This window comes from Pseudomyrmex gracilis, unplaced genomic scaffold, assembly GCF_002006095.1.
Source record: "Pseudomyrmex gracilis isolate BER0280 unplaced genomic scaffold, ASM200609v1 scaffold_691, whole genome shotgun sequence".
Lineage (NCBI taxonomy): Eukaryota > Metazoa > Arthropoda > Insecta > Hymenoptera > Formicidae > Pseudomyrmex > Pseudomyrmex gracilis.
Genome location: NW_018021275.1, coordinates 46,056 through 58,870, shown reverse-complemented (window position 1 = coordinate 58,870; position 12,815 = coordinate 46,056). Strand labels below are relative to the sequence as shown.

The 12,815-nt window shown below is 30.6% G+C and overlaps 1 protein-coding gene across 1 annotated transcript; it reads right to left on the bottom strand.

Annotated features, from left to right (window-relative positions):
- Positions 1-792: 792 nt before the first annotated feature.
- On the bottom strand, positions 793-2,148 carry LOC109861326 (piggyBac transposable element-derived protein 4-like). Its single transcript, XM_020440914.1, has one exon. The coding sequence runs from the start codon at positions 2,146-2,148 to the stop codon at positions 793-795; it is 1,356 nt and encodes a 451-aa protein (XP_020296503.1).
- Positions 2,149-12,815: the final 10,667 nt, after the last annotated feature.

Here is a 12,815-nt window from a genome sequence, read left to right as displayed (position 1 = left end):
GCGCTGGCACAAGTGCATTGTATCAGAGGGGGATTATTTTGAAGGAGATAACATAATTTTGGATAAATAAATGAATATTTTTTTATAAAAATGAAAAGTCATTTTATTTTTTGATCACACCTTGTATGTCCCTTAGAAAATTCCCAAATTTTGTGGTTGTATCTTTTATATAACTTATATAAAGTTGCGATCATAGGTAGGGTTTATATATAGACCCTCCGGCAGCGTATTGGACCAGAAAAAATTAAAAAATTTAGTTTGTTTAAAAATCCGTTTTTTTAGGTTTTTGAGGTCACTAAAAACGATAGTGAAGTTAGTTTTTAAGTACAGTAAATTTTTAGGGCTGTATGACTCTCCTTCAGCGTTATCCCGCCAATGGCAAGGACGTAGATATTGTGGCTCCAATCTTTTTTTTTCATTTTTTTGTTCTTGTTTAGTTTAGTTTTGTTTTTATCATGTTTTTTGTTGTTTATTTTTTAATTTATTTTTAAATTTTTAAATTTAAAAAAAAATTTTTTTTTTTTTTTGGATTACTTTTGAGAAATCTTTCTATGGTAATTCGGATTTGGTATGATACGTCTCAAAACACGGTATAATACATAGAGTTTCGTGACAGATATTGCATTCATACTTAGAGCGTCGTTTTATTTTCTTCATAGCGCAGAGTTTACACTTACGCTGTAGAATTGCAGATGAACCTTTGTTAGGAATTTCAACAAGGAAATGACGTCCTGTTAATCGTGAATGAGTTGGAGCTAAATATGAATGTTTATGAACTTTAAGATTGAATAATCATCTAACTACTTCTATACGGAATTCTAGAAAAGAAAGTTTTTTTTCCACTTTTTGATTGTACAATACGTGAGCGTTTGCCAATGCCAAATCCACTAAATGAAAAAATAATTTTCGATACCATTTCATAGTTTTTCTAATGGTTTCTGTCATAGATAACTGCTTATCTATATTATCGATCCCTCCCATATTTTTATTATACTCACAGATACAGAGTGGTTTCACGATATCTTCTTTAGTTCGCCAATGTTTTTTATCGGTAGGGCTAAATCTAACTTCATGGACTGTTGTGATCATGTAAACTTTTCTTTTGTCCATCCATTTCATTACTAACCAGACGTCATTGTGTGCGACTTGAATCTCACCTTTATTTAGTTTATTCTCTAACCTTGGCATAAATTTCCTATTCTTCTTCACAGTTCCACAGATTCCTGTGTCACGGTCATGTAGAAATTCGGCCAATCCTGGAGATGAATACCAAGTATCCACGTAAATGACGTGACCTTTGTTGAAAAAATTTTTTAGGAAATGAGCTACAATGTCACTAGTAATACCCAAACTAAACTTTTCGTAATCGGTATCTAAACCTGTACATACAATAAAATCTATCAAAACTCCAGTTTTACAATCAATTAGTTTAAACAATTTGATACCAAAACGATGTCGTTTCAACGGTAAAAATTGTTTGAAGTACAGCTTCCCTTTCCATAAAACTAAACTTTCGTCAATACAAAGATTCTGTCCTGGTAATATAGAATTTGAAAATTTTTCTCTTAGATCGTCAATTACAGGTTTCAATTTTTTTAGAGGATGATTTACTATTTCTTCGTTGTTTGAAAAATGCAAAAATCGCAAGATTTGGAGATATCTATTTCGATGCATGATCTTTCTAAAAATTGGAGTTTCCAACAGAGGATCTGTGCTCCAATAATTTTGAATTGCACTTTTTCGAACGTGTCCCATATTGACTGTTGTTCCAAGAAAAATCCGTAATTCATCAACTGTAAGAGGTTCCCAGGACTTCATATTTTTTCGCGGGCCTTCAGGGTTTTGTTCCTGATTTAGATTTGTTTGTGCTGTTATCATTTNTAAAAGATTTAAATTGAAAAAAATTTTGAAGTAGCACAATGGAGTATCATCTGGAACAGTAATAGTACTCTGAATACCAGGTGAACCTGTGAAATCTTTTATGGAAGGATAAAATAAGATATCATAGATAACATCAGGATTATCTTCATCAATATCAATAAGTAAGCCATCATCTACAGCTTCAGATGCACCAGTCATATCATGTTCATTATCGAATTTTTCTAGTTNTGATTNGCCACTGCTAAAGTCTACAGTTTCAACATCCATTATAATTATCTAGTTGAGAAAATCGGAAAAAACTAGATAAAAGAAAAAATATCACGAGAAAATAAAGAGTAATGAGAGCAACACGTATATATCTAATACAGAGTTTTGCGATAAGGTGGTGGCCTCTCTATATATAAGGTCATGGGCACAATCTTATCATGGGTTAAACTTGATGGGTTGCCACCTGGTGAGAGAAATCGAAACTAAGCATAGGATTATAATGTGTACCGAGTTCTTAGTCAATTGTAAAATACTGAGCATGTAACATTCAAGGGCAACATATGTATGCGCGCGCGCGCGTATGTATGTGTGTGTGGAGGAGGGAGTGTATAAGTGTACATATATAAGTACTTATACGTATTTATATATACTTCTTGTGGAAGTTTATGCATGTTTTGATAGGCTGCTCAACAGCGTATATATATAGACGCTCCGGCAGCGTAAAGGTTAAACAAAAAGTAGAAACCCTATAAATTTTCATTTATAACCGAAAACATATAATAATAATAATAATAATAATAATAATAAAAGAACTGTTTAATGTAAATAACTTGGTGCAGCTGCATTAAAACTAGAAAAATGTTTATACAGAGAGAACGGTTTCTTTAGATTTAACAAATTTTGTTAAATCCAAACAAATTATTTCATTGGAATAGTCCAAACAACCTTGATTTTGAACTAAACATTCTGATTGTTTGAATTTCAAACAAAGTATTTTGTTAAGTTAAATAAATCTAAAACTTCAATAAAAAAAACTTTTTCGCGGCTTGCGCCCTCACACAACTTCGAGATTTTACTCGAAGTAATCTTTGAAGGCCCGATTCAGCTTGCCAATTAACTGATGAACTCCATTGAAAGAGACTGGACCTGAAAAAATCCTAAGGTGATAGCAGGATTCAAACTCGAGACGCCTCCGTCGTATTCGCAGCCCCTGCACTCAGTCCGCAAGACTACTTGTTTCTTACTAAAATGTGATTATTTTTATCTATTTATTGTCAAGCTATGACAATAAGTAGATAAAACACATATACACATTTCCTATACACATTTCATTTATTATTTCTTTAAATTATTATTTTATTAAAAATATTGCACTGCAATGTATCTGCAACAATGGATAAAAATATTTCTCTTATTATTATTAATTATTTATTATTCTTATAATTTAAAGTACAGTTTTACAACGCGAAAGTTTTTGTCTCAAACAATGCTATATTTAAATTAAATATATTTTGTTACTTTTATGTCACAAAATGATTTTTTTTATTAAAGAATACTTATTAAAACCAAATAAAATATTATTTTGTTGGAATAAATTATTTCAAACATTTGTATTGTTTCCGTCAAATAATTTGATTTATTTTAACGTAACAATATAATTTTTATTTAACAAAATTGTTGTTTGGTATAAAATTATGTTGTTTGAATGCAACAAATATGAGTCAAACAAATCAGATTATTAAATTTAACCCATTTGCATCATAAGCGCATATATGCGCGCATTTTACTTAGGAATTTATCACCAAAGCGCATATTATTTATACCAGGCCTGTCCAGCGGTGGGGCCCCTCACGCACTTTATTTCCCTTCTACTCTCTTAGACAGCTCTCTCTCCCTCTCTCTCTCTCTCACTCTCTCTCTCTCAAATTTTGGTGATAAGAACAAATTTTTGACTTTTCTTTGTGATGCAAATGGGTTAAAGAAACCGTTCTCTCTGTGTATGCGCAAATACGCGCAAGCTATTTACAGTTCCTTTAAAATTTATTTTTTATCTCACTTTATAACTTTGTCATACTAAATATAATTATTCTCATATCAACAAAAGAATTCTACGCATAAGATAAAAAATGCGGCTAAAATAAGGATACCCGAGTCAAAATTTTGACCCTCTGATGAACATCTCATTGTACTATATAATAGGAGTTACGATAGTAAAAGTAGGTTCAATTGCAAGGATAAAATTTACTCCTGCTTTTTAAACCTAAAAGCGTCACAAATTTCCACTTTCTCCAAATTAGAATTAAAGTAGGTTCTTTTTATGTAGAAGCTAAAGTAGTAAAATAGATTCAATTAAAACCTCTATTGAGCCTACACAGAGAGAAAGGTTTCTTTAGATTCAACAAATGTTGTCAAGTTAAATAAGCCTAAACCTTCACTTAAAAAATTATTTGCGGCTTGCGCCCTCACAGCTTCGAAAATTTCACTCGAATTAATTTTTGGAGGCTCGATTCAGCTCGCTAATCAACGGATGAACTCCATTGAAAGGAACCGGATCTGAAATAATCCTAAAATGATAGCAAGATTCGAACTCGAGACGCCTCTGTCGTATTCGCAGCCCCTGCACTCAGTTCGCAAAACTACTTGTTTCTTACTAAAATGTGATTATTTTTATCTATTTATTGTCAAGCTATCCTATACACATTTCATTTATTATTTGTTTAAATTATTATTTTATTAGAAATATTGCAGTGCAATGTATCTGCAACANTATTGCAGTGCAATGTATCTGCAACAATAGATAAAAATATTTTTCTTATTATTATTAATTATTTATTATTCTTATGAAGTACATTTTTCCAACGCGAAAGTTTTTGTCTCAAACAATGCTATATTTAAATCAAATATATTTTATATTACATTTATGTTAAAAAATGTTTTTTTTTTATGTAAAAAAAACCTACTTTAATCACCAAAATATTGAGAATGTTTTTAGGTTCAAAATAGGAGTAACGTAAAATTTATAAAATTAAAGGTTCAAAAGAGGAGTAAATAAATATAATCGTCAAAGTAGGTTTAAATAAGTATATTGGTCAGCTAAATAGGCTCAAAGTATCTTCAAAAGTTTGAAAATAGCATCAAAATTTCGACCCGGGTAGCGTTGCGTGCGGGATTGGCGGACACCCGCAGAACAACTCTACTGGCTGTAAAGTGGAGAGGTTTTCTGATAAAGAAAATGCACCAAACGGACGGAAGTCCCGTTTCTCTTCTAGATTTGAACACAGTATATATAAAGTATACAACAAAATGTTAAGCCTAAAAACCTCATTATATAAAAAAGTCAATTAGCATCAAACTAAAAATGAAAGAGATCAAATCGATATTTATCGATCAAACACAAAATTGGGAAATATTCGAATTTTATTTTCCTCCCGTCTATTTTAAGAGAAGATAATGTACTGTTCAATCTAATATTATTTATATAAAATCCAAATAGTACAATAGTGCCATGAAACATTACATATTGTAACTTGGGTTTACATAGATAAAAAAATAAAATAATTATAAGTTGTTAATTCAATATTTGAAGTGCAGCCGCGCCAAGTTTGTTTTTGCATTAAATAGTTTTTTTATTATTATTATTATACAATTATTATTATACAATTATTATTATACAATTATTATACAATTATTATTATTAAATTATTATTATTATACAATATGTTTTTGGTTATAAATGAAAATTTATTTAACTTTTCGTGGTTTCAACTTTTTGTGTAAGGCAGTCTTATTCTCACTAATAATGTAATAACGTCCAAAAGTTTACTTGGTGCTGTTTTTTAATATCACTTCTTTTGTAAAACAGATTTTGTAGAGAAAGAATTTTTTGTAATATATAATAAAATTGGTTTTGTTTTTTTTTCTATTGCTATAATAACGTTTTATAGTTTACTTGGTGCTACATTCTTATATCACTTTTTTTGTAAAACAAGTTTTGTTGAAAATGTGATACAATACGTGTTGCGCATGTACTTGGCGCATTTTTCTTACTTTTTTTTTAAAATAGTGTGCACACGTGCGGACAAAGGGAGAGTGACGGTTGCGCTAAACCGGTCTGTTTATGTTAAAAAAATTAACAGCTTATTTGATGATCCTCTCACTTACAAAAAAATAAGAAAGAATTTTATCAAAAATGTTAAGACTCAACTCAATGAATTGTTCAGTAATTGGGTAAAGAAAGATTATAGTAATGATTTGGTTTACAAATGTATTAAATCTATTGATGGGAATATCCCAAGGGCTTATGGAGAGTACCCAAAATCCACAAACAATCTATCTATATAGATTATTGGTATCTTCCATTAATAGCTCCGTACATTGTTTTGTGGATTATTTACATAATATCATTGTCAAGAGTATTCCGTTAACCGATAGTCACATCAACAACAGTTTTGCTTTGGTCTATAAAGTAGGCGATGGTTTGTTGCAGCCTGATCAGATTCTTCTGTTTTTAAACGTGGTCTTATTATTTACGAACGTTCCGATTAATTTGGCCATGCAAAGCATGATTATCAATCAAGATTAGATAGAAATACATCTGACTCAAGATAAAGATTCCTCCCTCTAAAATTTTGAAAACGGTTAAATTTGTTTTGTCATCCACTTATTTTACGTTTAACAATAATATATATGAGCAAACATTTGGGGTTCCGATAGATTCTCCGTTGTCTCCTATCATCGCGGATATAGTGATGCAAGATTTGAAAGTTTCCGTTTTAAAAAAAGTAAAATTTAGACCCGCTTTTTTTTATTACCGATGTGTGGATAACATTATTTTAACCGCGTCCGCCACGATTTAAATTATCTATTGGATATTTTCAACGGATATCATAACAGATTGAGGTTCACGATTGAGACGCAGGATGGAAATTCTTTGAGCTTTTTAGACGTCAAATTGATTGTGTCTAATAACAGGACAATCATGTGCGATTGGTATCATAAGCACACGTTTTCAGGCAGATAGGGTAAACCCGGGTAAGATGGCCAGTCTTCTTTAAATGCAAAAAACAGACCTTTAGTTTTGTTATTTTTTAATATTGTTTTTATTTTACTTCACTGAAGCTTATAGTAATAATAACTATCGAAATTAAAAAGAAACCACTTAACACAGAAATTTAATATTATATAAAATATTAAAATGTATGCATTGACCATCTTACCCAACTTTTAAGGGAAAGATGGCTATACATGTTTTTTAGTAAAAGATATAAGTAAAAAAAAACTTATAATTATGTAATTTACTTATATATTTAGTAATTATATGTTAAATACAATATATTTATTGTACGTAAAAGATTATTACATATTGTTGTTAATGTTTTCATGCACAGTATTTTTTTAATTATGAAACGCAACTTTAAGTAAACTATAAAAACAATTAGCAAAAAAACATTTTTATTTCGATGATTAAATACATTGTAGATTATACTAGTCATAAAAAAAAAATATATATATATAATTATGTGTAACTTTTTTAAAACAAATGGGCCGTTTTTCCCAAAGTGTGAGGAAAAGATAACATAGTATTTATAAATAAATAATAAAAATAAAAATACACACACACACACACACAAAAATTGGTTATATTATAATTTATGTGCCTTTATCATGTATGTAATATTGATTACAACAGTTTAACTGTAATTTATTCGACGTTACAGCAGCTTTTAGTGGACATACGTAAAACTTTGCAGGCAATTGAAAGTAAAAACATTATATAATTTTCACAATATTGTTATTTTAAATAGTGTACGCACATAAACTACTGTAAATACTGATTATCTGTAAGAATGGTTACAAAAATGCACTATTAAACAATTATTGGCGAAATTACAGTCTATGGCTATTCTTTTCCGTATGGCCATAATACCTCTATTTACCCTATTTAAATTACTAATTGTTAAAAACGGAAGATGGAAATATATTAGCTTATAGAAGTTTTAATAAATTAAATCAATTTATCAAAAATATCAAAAATCTTATACATATTGAACAAAAAAAAAACGTAGTTTATAAGGTGCAATGTAATGATTGCAATGCTTTGTACGTGGACCAAACCATGAAAACACAAAAATCAGATTAATCATCGCGTAGAGAATGTTTCTGTAGTTATACAGCATAGAATTGATACGGACCACAATTTTAATTGGCAAAATGCCAAAGGTTTGGACACAGAGTCTTCATTTTTCAAGAGATCCGTCTCCGAGATGATACACATCAAATTGCAAGACAATTCAATTAACGTCATGAAAAAGCTAAAATCATATTTTTTGTTTTTGGAAAATTACAAAGCGACATAGTCATTCTCTGTTCGATTCAAACGTTGTGGTGGTGATGAAACCGTTACATGTATCTTGAATATGGGAGAGACCAGTGTGTTCACAGTTTTGGCTTCCTTACAGCATGCTAAAGCAGTGGAAGGGATGCGCACAACAGCAGCGAGTTTATGCAATTAGAACTCGCTACTGTTGTGCGCATCCCTTCCACTGCTTTAGCATGCTGTAAGGAAACCAAAGCTGCGTTACGCATATGTCTATACTATACGTCACGTGTACTATAGATAAATGTGCGCATATGCGTAACTCGGAACGCAGCCCAAACTTGTGGAAGAGGCTGCTCAGTCTGTCGGTTATATTTGAAGTGGAAGTACGTTTTGCGTCATCTTGCGTAATACTGACGGTTACTCAGCTGCCACTTCCGTCTCTTTTTTTTTATGCTGAATATGTTTATAGCATATCCATATTTTTCATTATTGTCGCAAATAGGTCATGCATTTATTGTATTCTTTTTATGTAGAAATAGTGAAGAAGATCTTATAGTGGATTGAAACGTTTGTTAACATTTTTTTAAATCCTCGGATTAAAGAATTTTACTCGAACATCAGGTGTAGCTCGTTATTGCCTTTTCTCGATCTTTTTATGTAAACATACAACAAGCACAAAACATATAATTACTAATTGTTCTTATTTTTTATAAATGTTCCATTGCTTCTTGGATAAATAATTATGCATTTCAGATTTCTTACAACATGTGTAAATCTGTACCATGTATAACCTGTAAAAACCTTTTATTACCAACGAGGTCCAAAATTGATAAATTTTTATTATTATTCTTTAAGATTTGTCATAGCAATTACTAAACCAAATGATTTCCTTTTAGTCTAAATCAATTTCACAAAAAGATACAAATTTTGTGTTTAAGAAAAAATATAGTATATATCTAAATAGTAACTTCCCATACAGCACCGAAGCTTCCAGTAAAATTTCAAAAACGTTGCAACATTACAAGTTGCAATGTAATATTGCAAAGATGTTTTAGAGACATATAATATCAATATTTCGCTGAAATGTTCTAGCAATGGTTTTTTGTAGTATGTTTAATTCTAGTATATTATCAGAAATACTTTTGAATAGCTATTAACGAATATGTATACATATATATACATATATGTATAAATAAATATATTGTATAAAGTATATTTGCGAAATATATAAATTCCAAAAAAATATATAAATACCAAAATGTATACCAAAAAAAACAAAAATATGCGAGGNGATAGTGACATTTTTATCAAGTTCGACGTGTTTTTGTATCTCGTTTGAAATCCATACTTGTCGTCTTCTCTTTATCTATACATCTTTAACCCTCAACGGACGGACATGGGTCGTTTTCGCCTGGGGCAAAATTACTTTCTGAAGAAAGTTATTTTCTTGTTGTCATATTTGCTAAAAATTATGAATTAAAACTTTTTTTTCACTAAATTTAATGATGGTGTCTTAAAATAGGCAGTTTAAAGAGTATATACACATTGTTTCAGATTTTTTTAGACATATTTAATATTTTTAAAAAGCCCAAGACGAAAACGACTCATGTCCGGCGAATTAAGGTGCCGAAAAACACGCCGTCCGTTGAGGGTTAAGAGCATAAGACAAACATAAAAATAAATTAAAAGTTAAAGGAAGAAAGCTGTTGTTATTATATAAAAGTAAATTGCAATATATATAATAAAATAAAATAGCGATATTAACTTGACAAAAGAAAAATGTTTACTAATTTCTATATAAAACCAACAATTTGTTCATATTTTTTTAATATGCAAGATATTACAAATTTTAATAAATAGACGTTGAAAAAATATATAAAGATATCCATCCAAGACATGAAAACAAACTCATGAACTTGCGTCAATAATCTTTTTACATTCNATCGGATATCTGATTGAGTTTTGAGTGCAAAAAGATTATGAACTTTAGCAACACAATTTAGCAACGAGTTTGTTCTCATCTCTCTCCGATGTCTTTATATATTGTTAAAGTTTATCTATTAAATTTTAAACATTTTGCATTATGGGGTTTCATTATTACAAATACATTCCACTGTAACATTACTGTAGTCTTACATTGTAATATTTTTAAAGGCGGACATTTCAACGTTGCCGTAAGCTTGTAGTAACATTGCAGAAATATTTCGCAACTATCACGCAATATTATAATGTTTCACTGTAAGATTTATGCAATGTTACTGCAATCTTTTGGTGCTGTATGGGTTAATAGCAACTACTTTTATTAGTCAATATTATAAGGTGCATGTACTACACACGTTTGAAAGTAGATTTAAATTTAGAATATTTCTTTTCATAAGAATCAGTCATATTTTAATAAGAATCATTCAAATTACACACACAAAGTTTAAAAGTATTCATAGGTCACAATTTTAAATTAAAAAATTTTTACATGACTATTGAAAAGTTAAAACTTTTCAGATCTTTTTAAGATATAAACCTACCACAGCTGTGATAAAACCTTCCATTGTACAGAATTGAGAATCGAGACCAATAAGAAGCAGCGTGAAGAAAAATAAACACGCATAGAACCTCGCATTTTGTAGTTGAAGAACTGCCGACGGATAAGCGAGGAAAGCCAATCCTGGTCCAGACGCGGCTACATCAGCAACTGGTTTCTGCTGTTCGTGTGCCATGAAACCAACTACAGAAAATATTACAAAACCGGCAAACATGCTGGTGGACGAGTTGACTAAGCAGACGATAAGTGCATCTTTATAAACGTTGTTGCTAAATTTATTGTAACTACCAAGGGCCATAAGAGTGCCGAGACCAAGACCATATGAGAAGAAAATTTGTGTTACGGCATCTATCCACACCTACAAATATTAATTAAGTACAATTTACAGATATTTACACGAAATGTTTTATATACGTATAATGTTTAAAGAATAAATAAATAAAAGAACAGTTTTATAGACACATAATATTATGCCGGAGCTTGATTAACATTTCGCAAAATTAACTAATTCCACCTGTTCACAAAACATTCAAAATGAAAATGCAATATATAAAAGGAGATGCAATAATATATACAACAATATATACAGTTACAAGCAAACCTAAACACACTTATGAAATTTTAAGATAAATTTAATGTTTGCATGTAGAATAAAAAAAGAACAAAATACGTAGTGTTTTATTCAGTCGTGTTATTAGTCGCAGAACAAACCGTAACAGGACTACAAAAACAGACTTTTATTTTAAAGGAGTTATCGTAATTTTTCAACAATTTAAGAATTTTTTGAAAAAAATACCACGTGTAAATAACATAATTATGTACAACATATCAAAATTTTAGAAGGCTCAGTTTCACCAAAATCAAGGAATAAATTCCCAAAGTTGCGACTTTTAACATTGATTTTTATGAAGTGGTCATTGTGAAAAGCATATTTTGAATCATAGCGTCGAAACAACATTTAGGAAATTTTTAAAAAACTAACATGTTATTGAGAATTATATTTACTATATCATAGTTGAATTTCAGGAAGTTTAACTTCACGGTTTCTAAAATATTGCGTTTTAAAATTCAAGAGTAGACGTTACGCGGAAGGTTAGACGTTACATGCCACTGAAACGTGATAACGCTGCAACTGCTGACTAACGGCACGCGAGATACCCGCGACAGAAAACATTTATTTATCTCATATAAGCATAAATGTTGATAATGTGTATACACAGATAAAATCCTAGCACTCTTGCACGGACAGTTACTTACTAAAGTTAGACTTCGGAAGAAGAGTGGGAAGTATGCAATGGGTACAGACGCGCGCAGCTTGCGGCTCTATACTTTTGAGGCGTATATTGTACCATAATCCCCCCCCTTAAGAAAAGTTTACAATAGCTTTCACGATGCTAGACCAAGCAACGACTCAGAGCCAACATCTCCAACACAATTGAAACATCTACAACTCAACTCGAGCCTCCCGTCAATCACAAATCTCGCGGCAGAAATCATATGTGTGCTCGTCAAGATAGTACACATAACCTAATATTTTTTCCCCTCTTAAGGACGTTCTCCGAATTATTGATTTTCTTAAGATTTTCTTTAAATTTGCGGTATACATAGTTTATGATCTATTTATACGTAGCCTGTTTGGATAATAGGGGTAGCAATGTTACATTCCAAAATACGGAAGATTTATATTTCAATTTTTAACATGGATTTCTTATGCTGAGCCTTTGTAAAGTGGGATTTTTTTAAATTACTGACGACAATTTTCTTAGAATTTTTTTAAAAAACACGTATGTGGTAGTGGAGAGTGTCTTAATTAAAATACGATTTTGAATAATATGGCAAGCAACCCTTTTTTCCAAACTGTAGCTTTTTTTAGTTTGTTTTGTTTTTTTTTTGTTTTACTGGAGTTATATGCGCTGTGTACTGCAGCTATTTTTGAACTTCTGCGCAGAGTAAGCGGGTCTTAGCAGTGCTGAATAGCTCAACTTAACTTTGTTACAGCAGTACAAACTTACTCATGAGAAGAGATATTTTAGGTTGCTAACCACTGTATTTAGGTTGCTAACCATTGTAGTCGGAGAACGTCCTTAA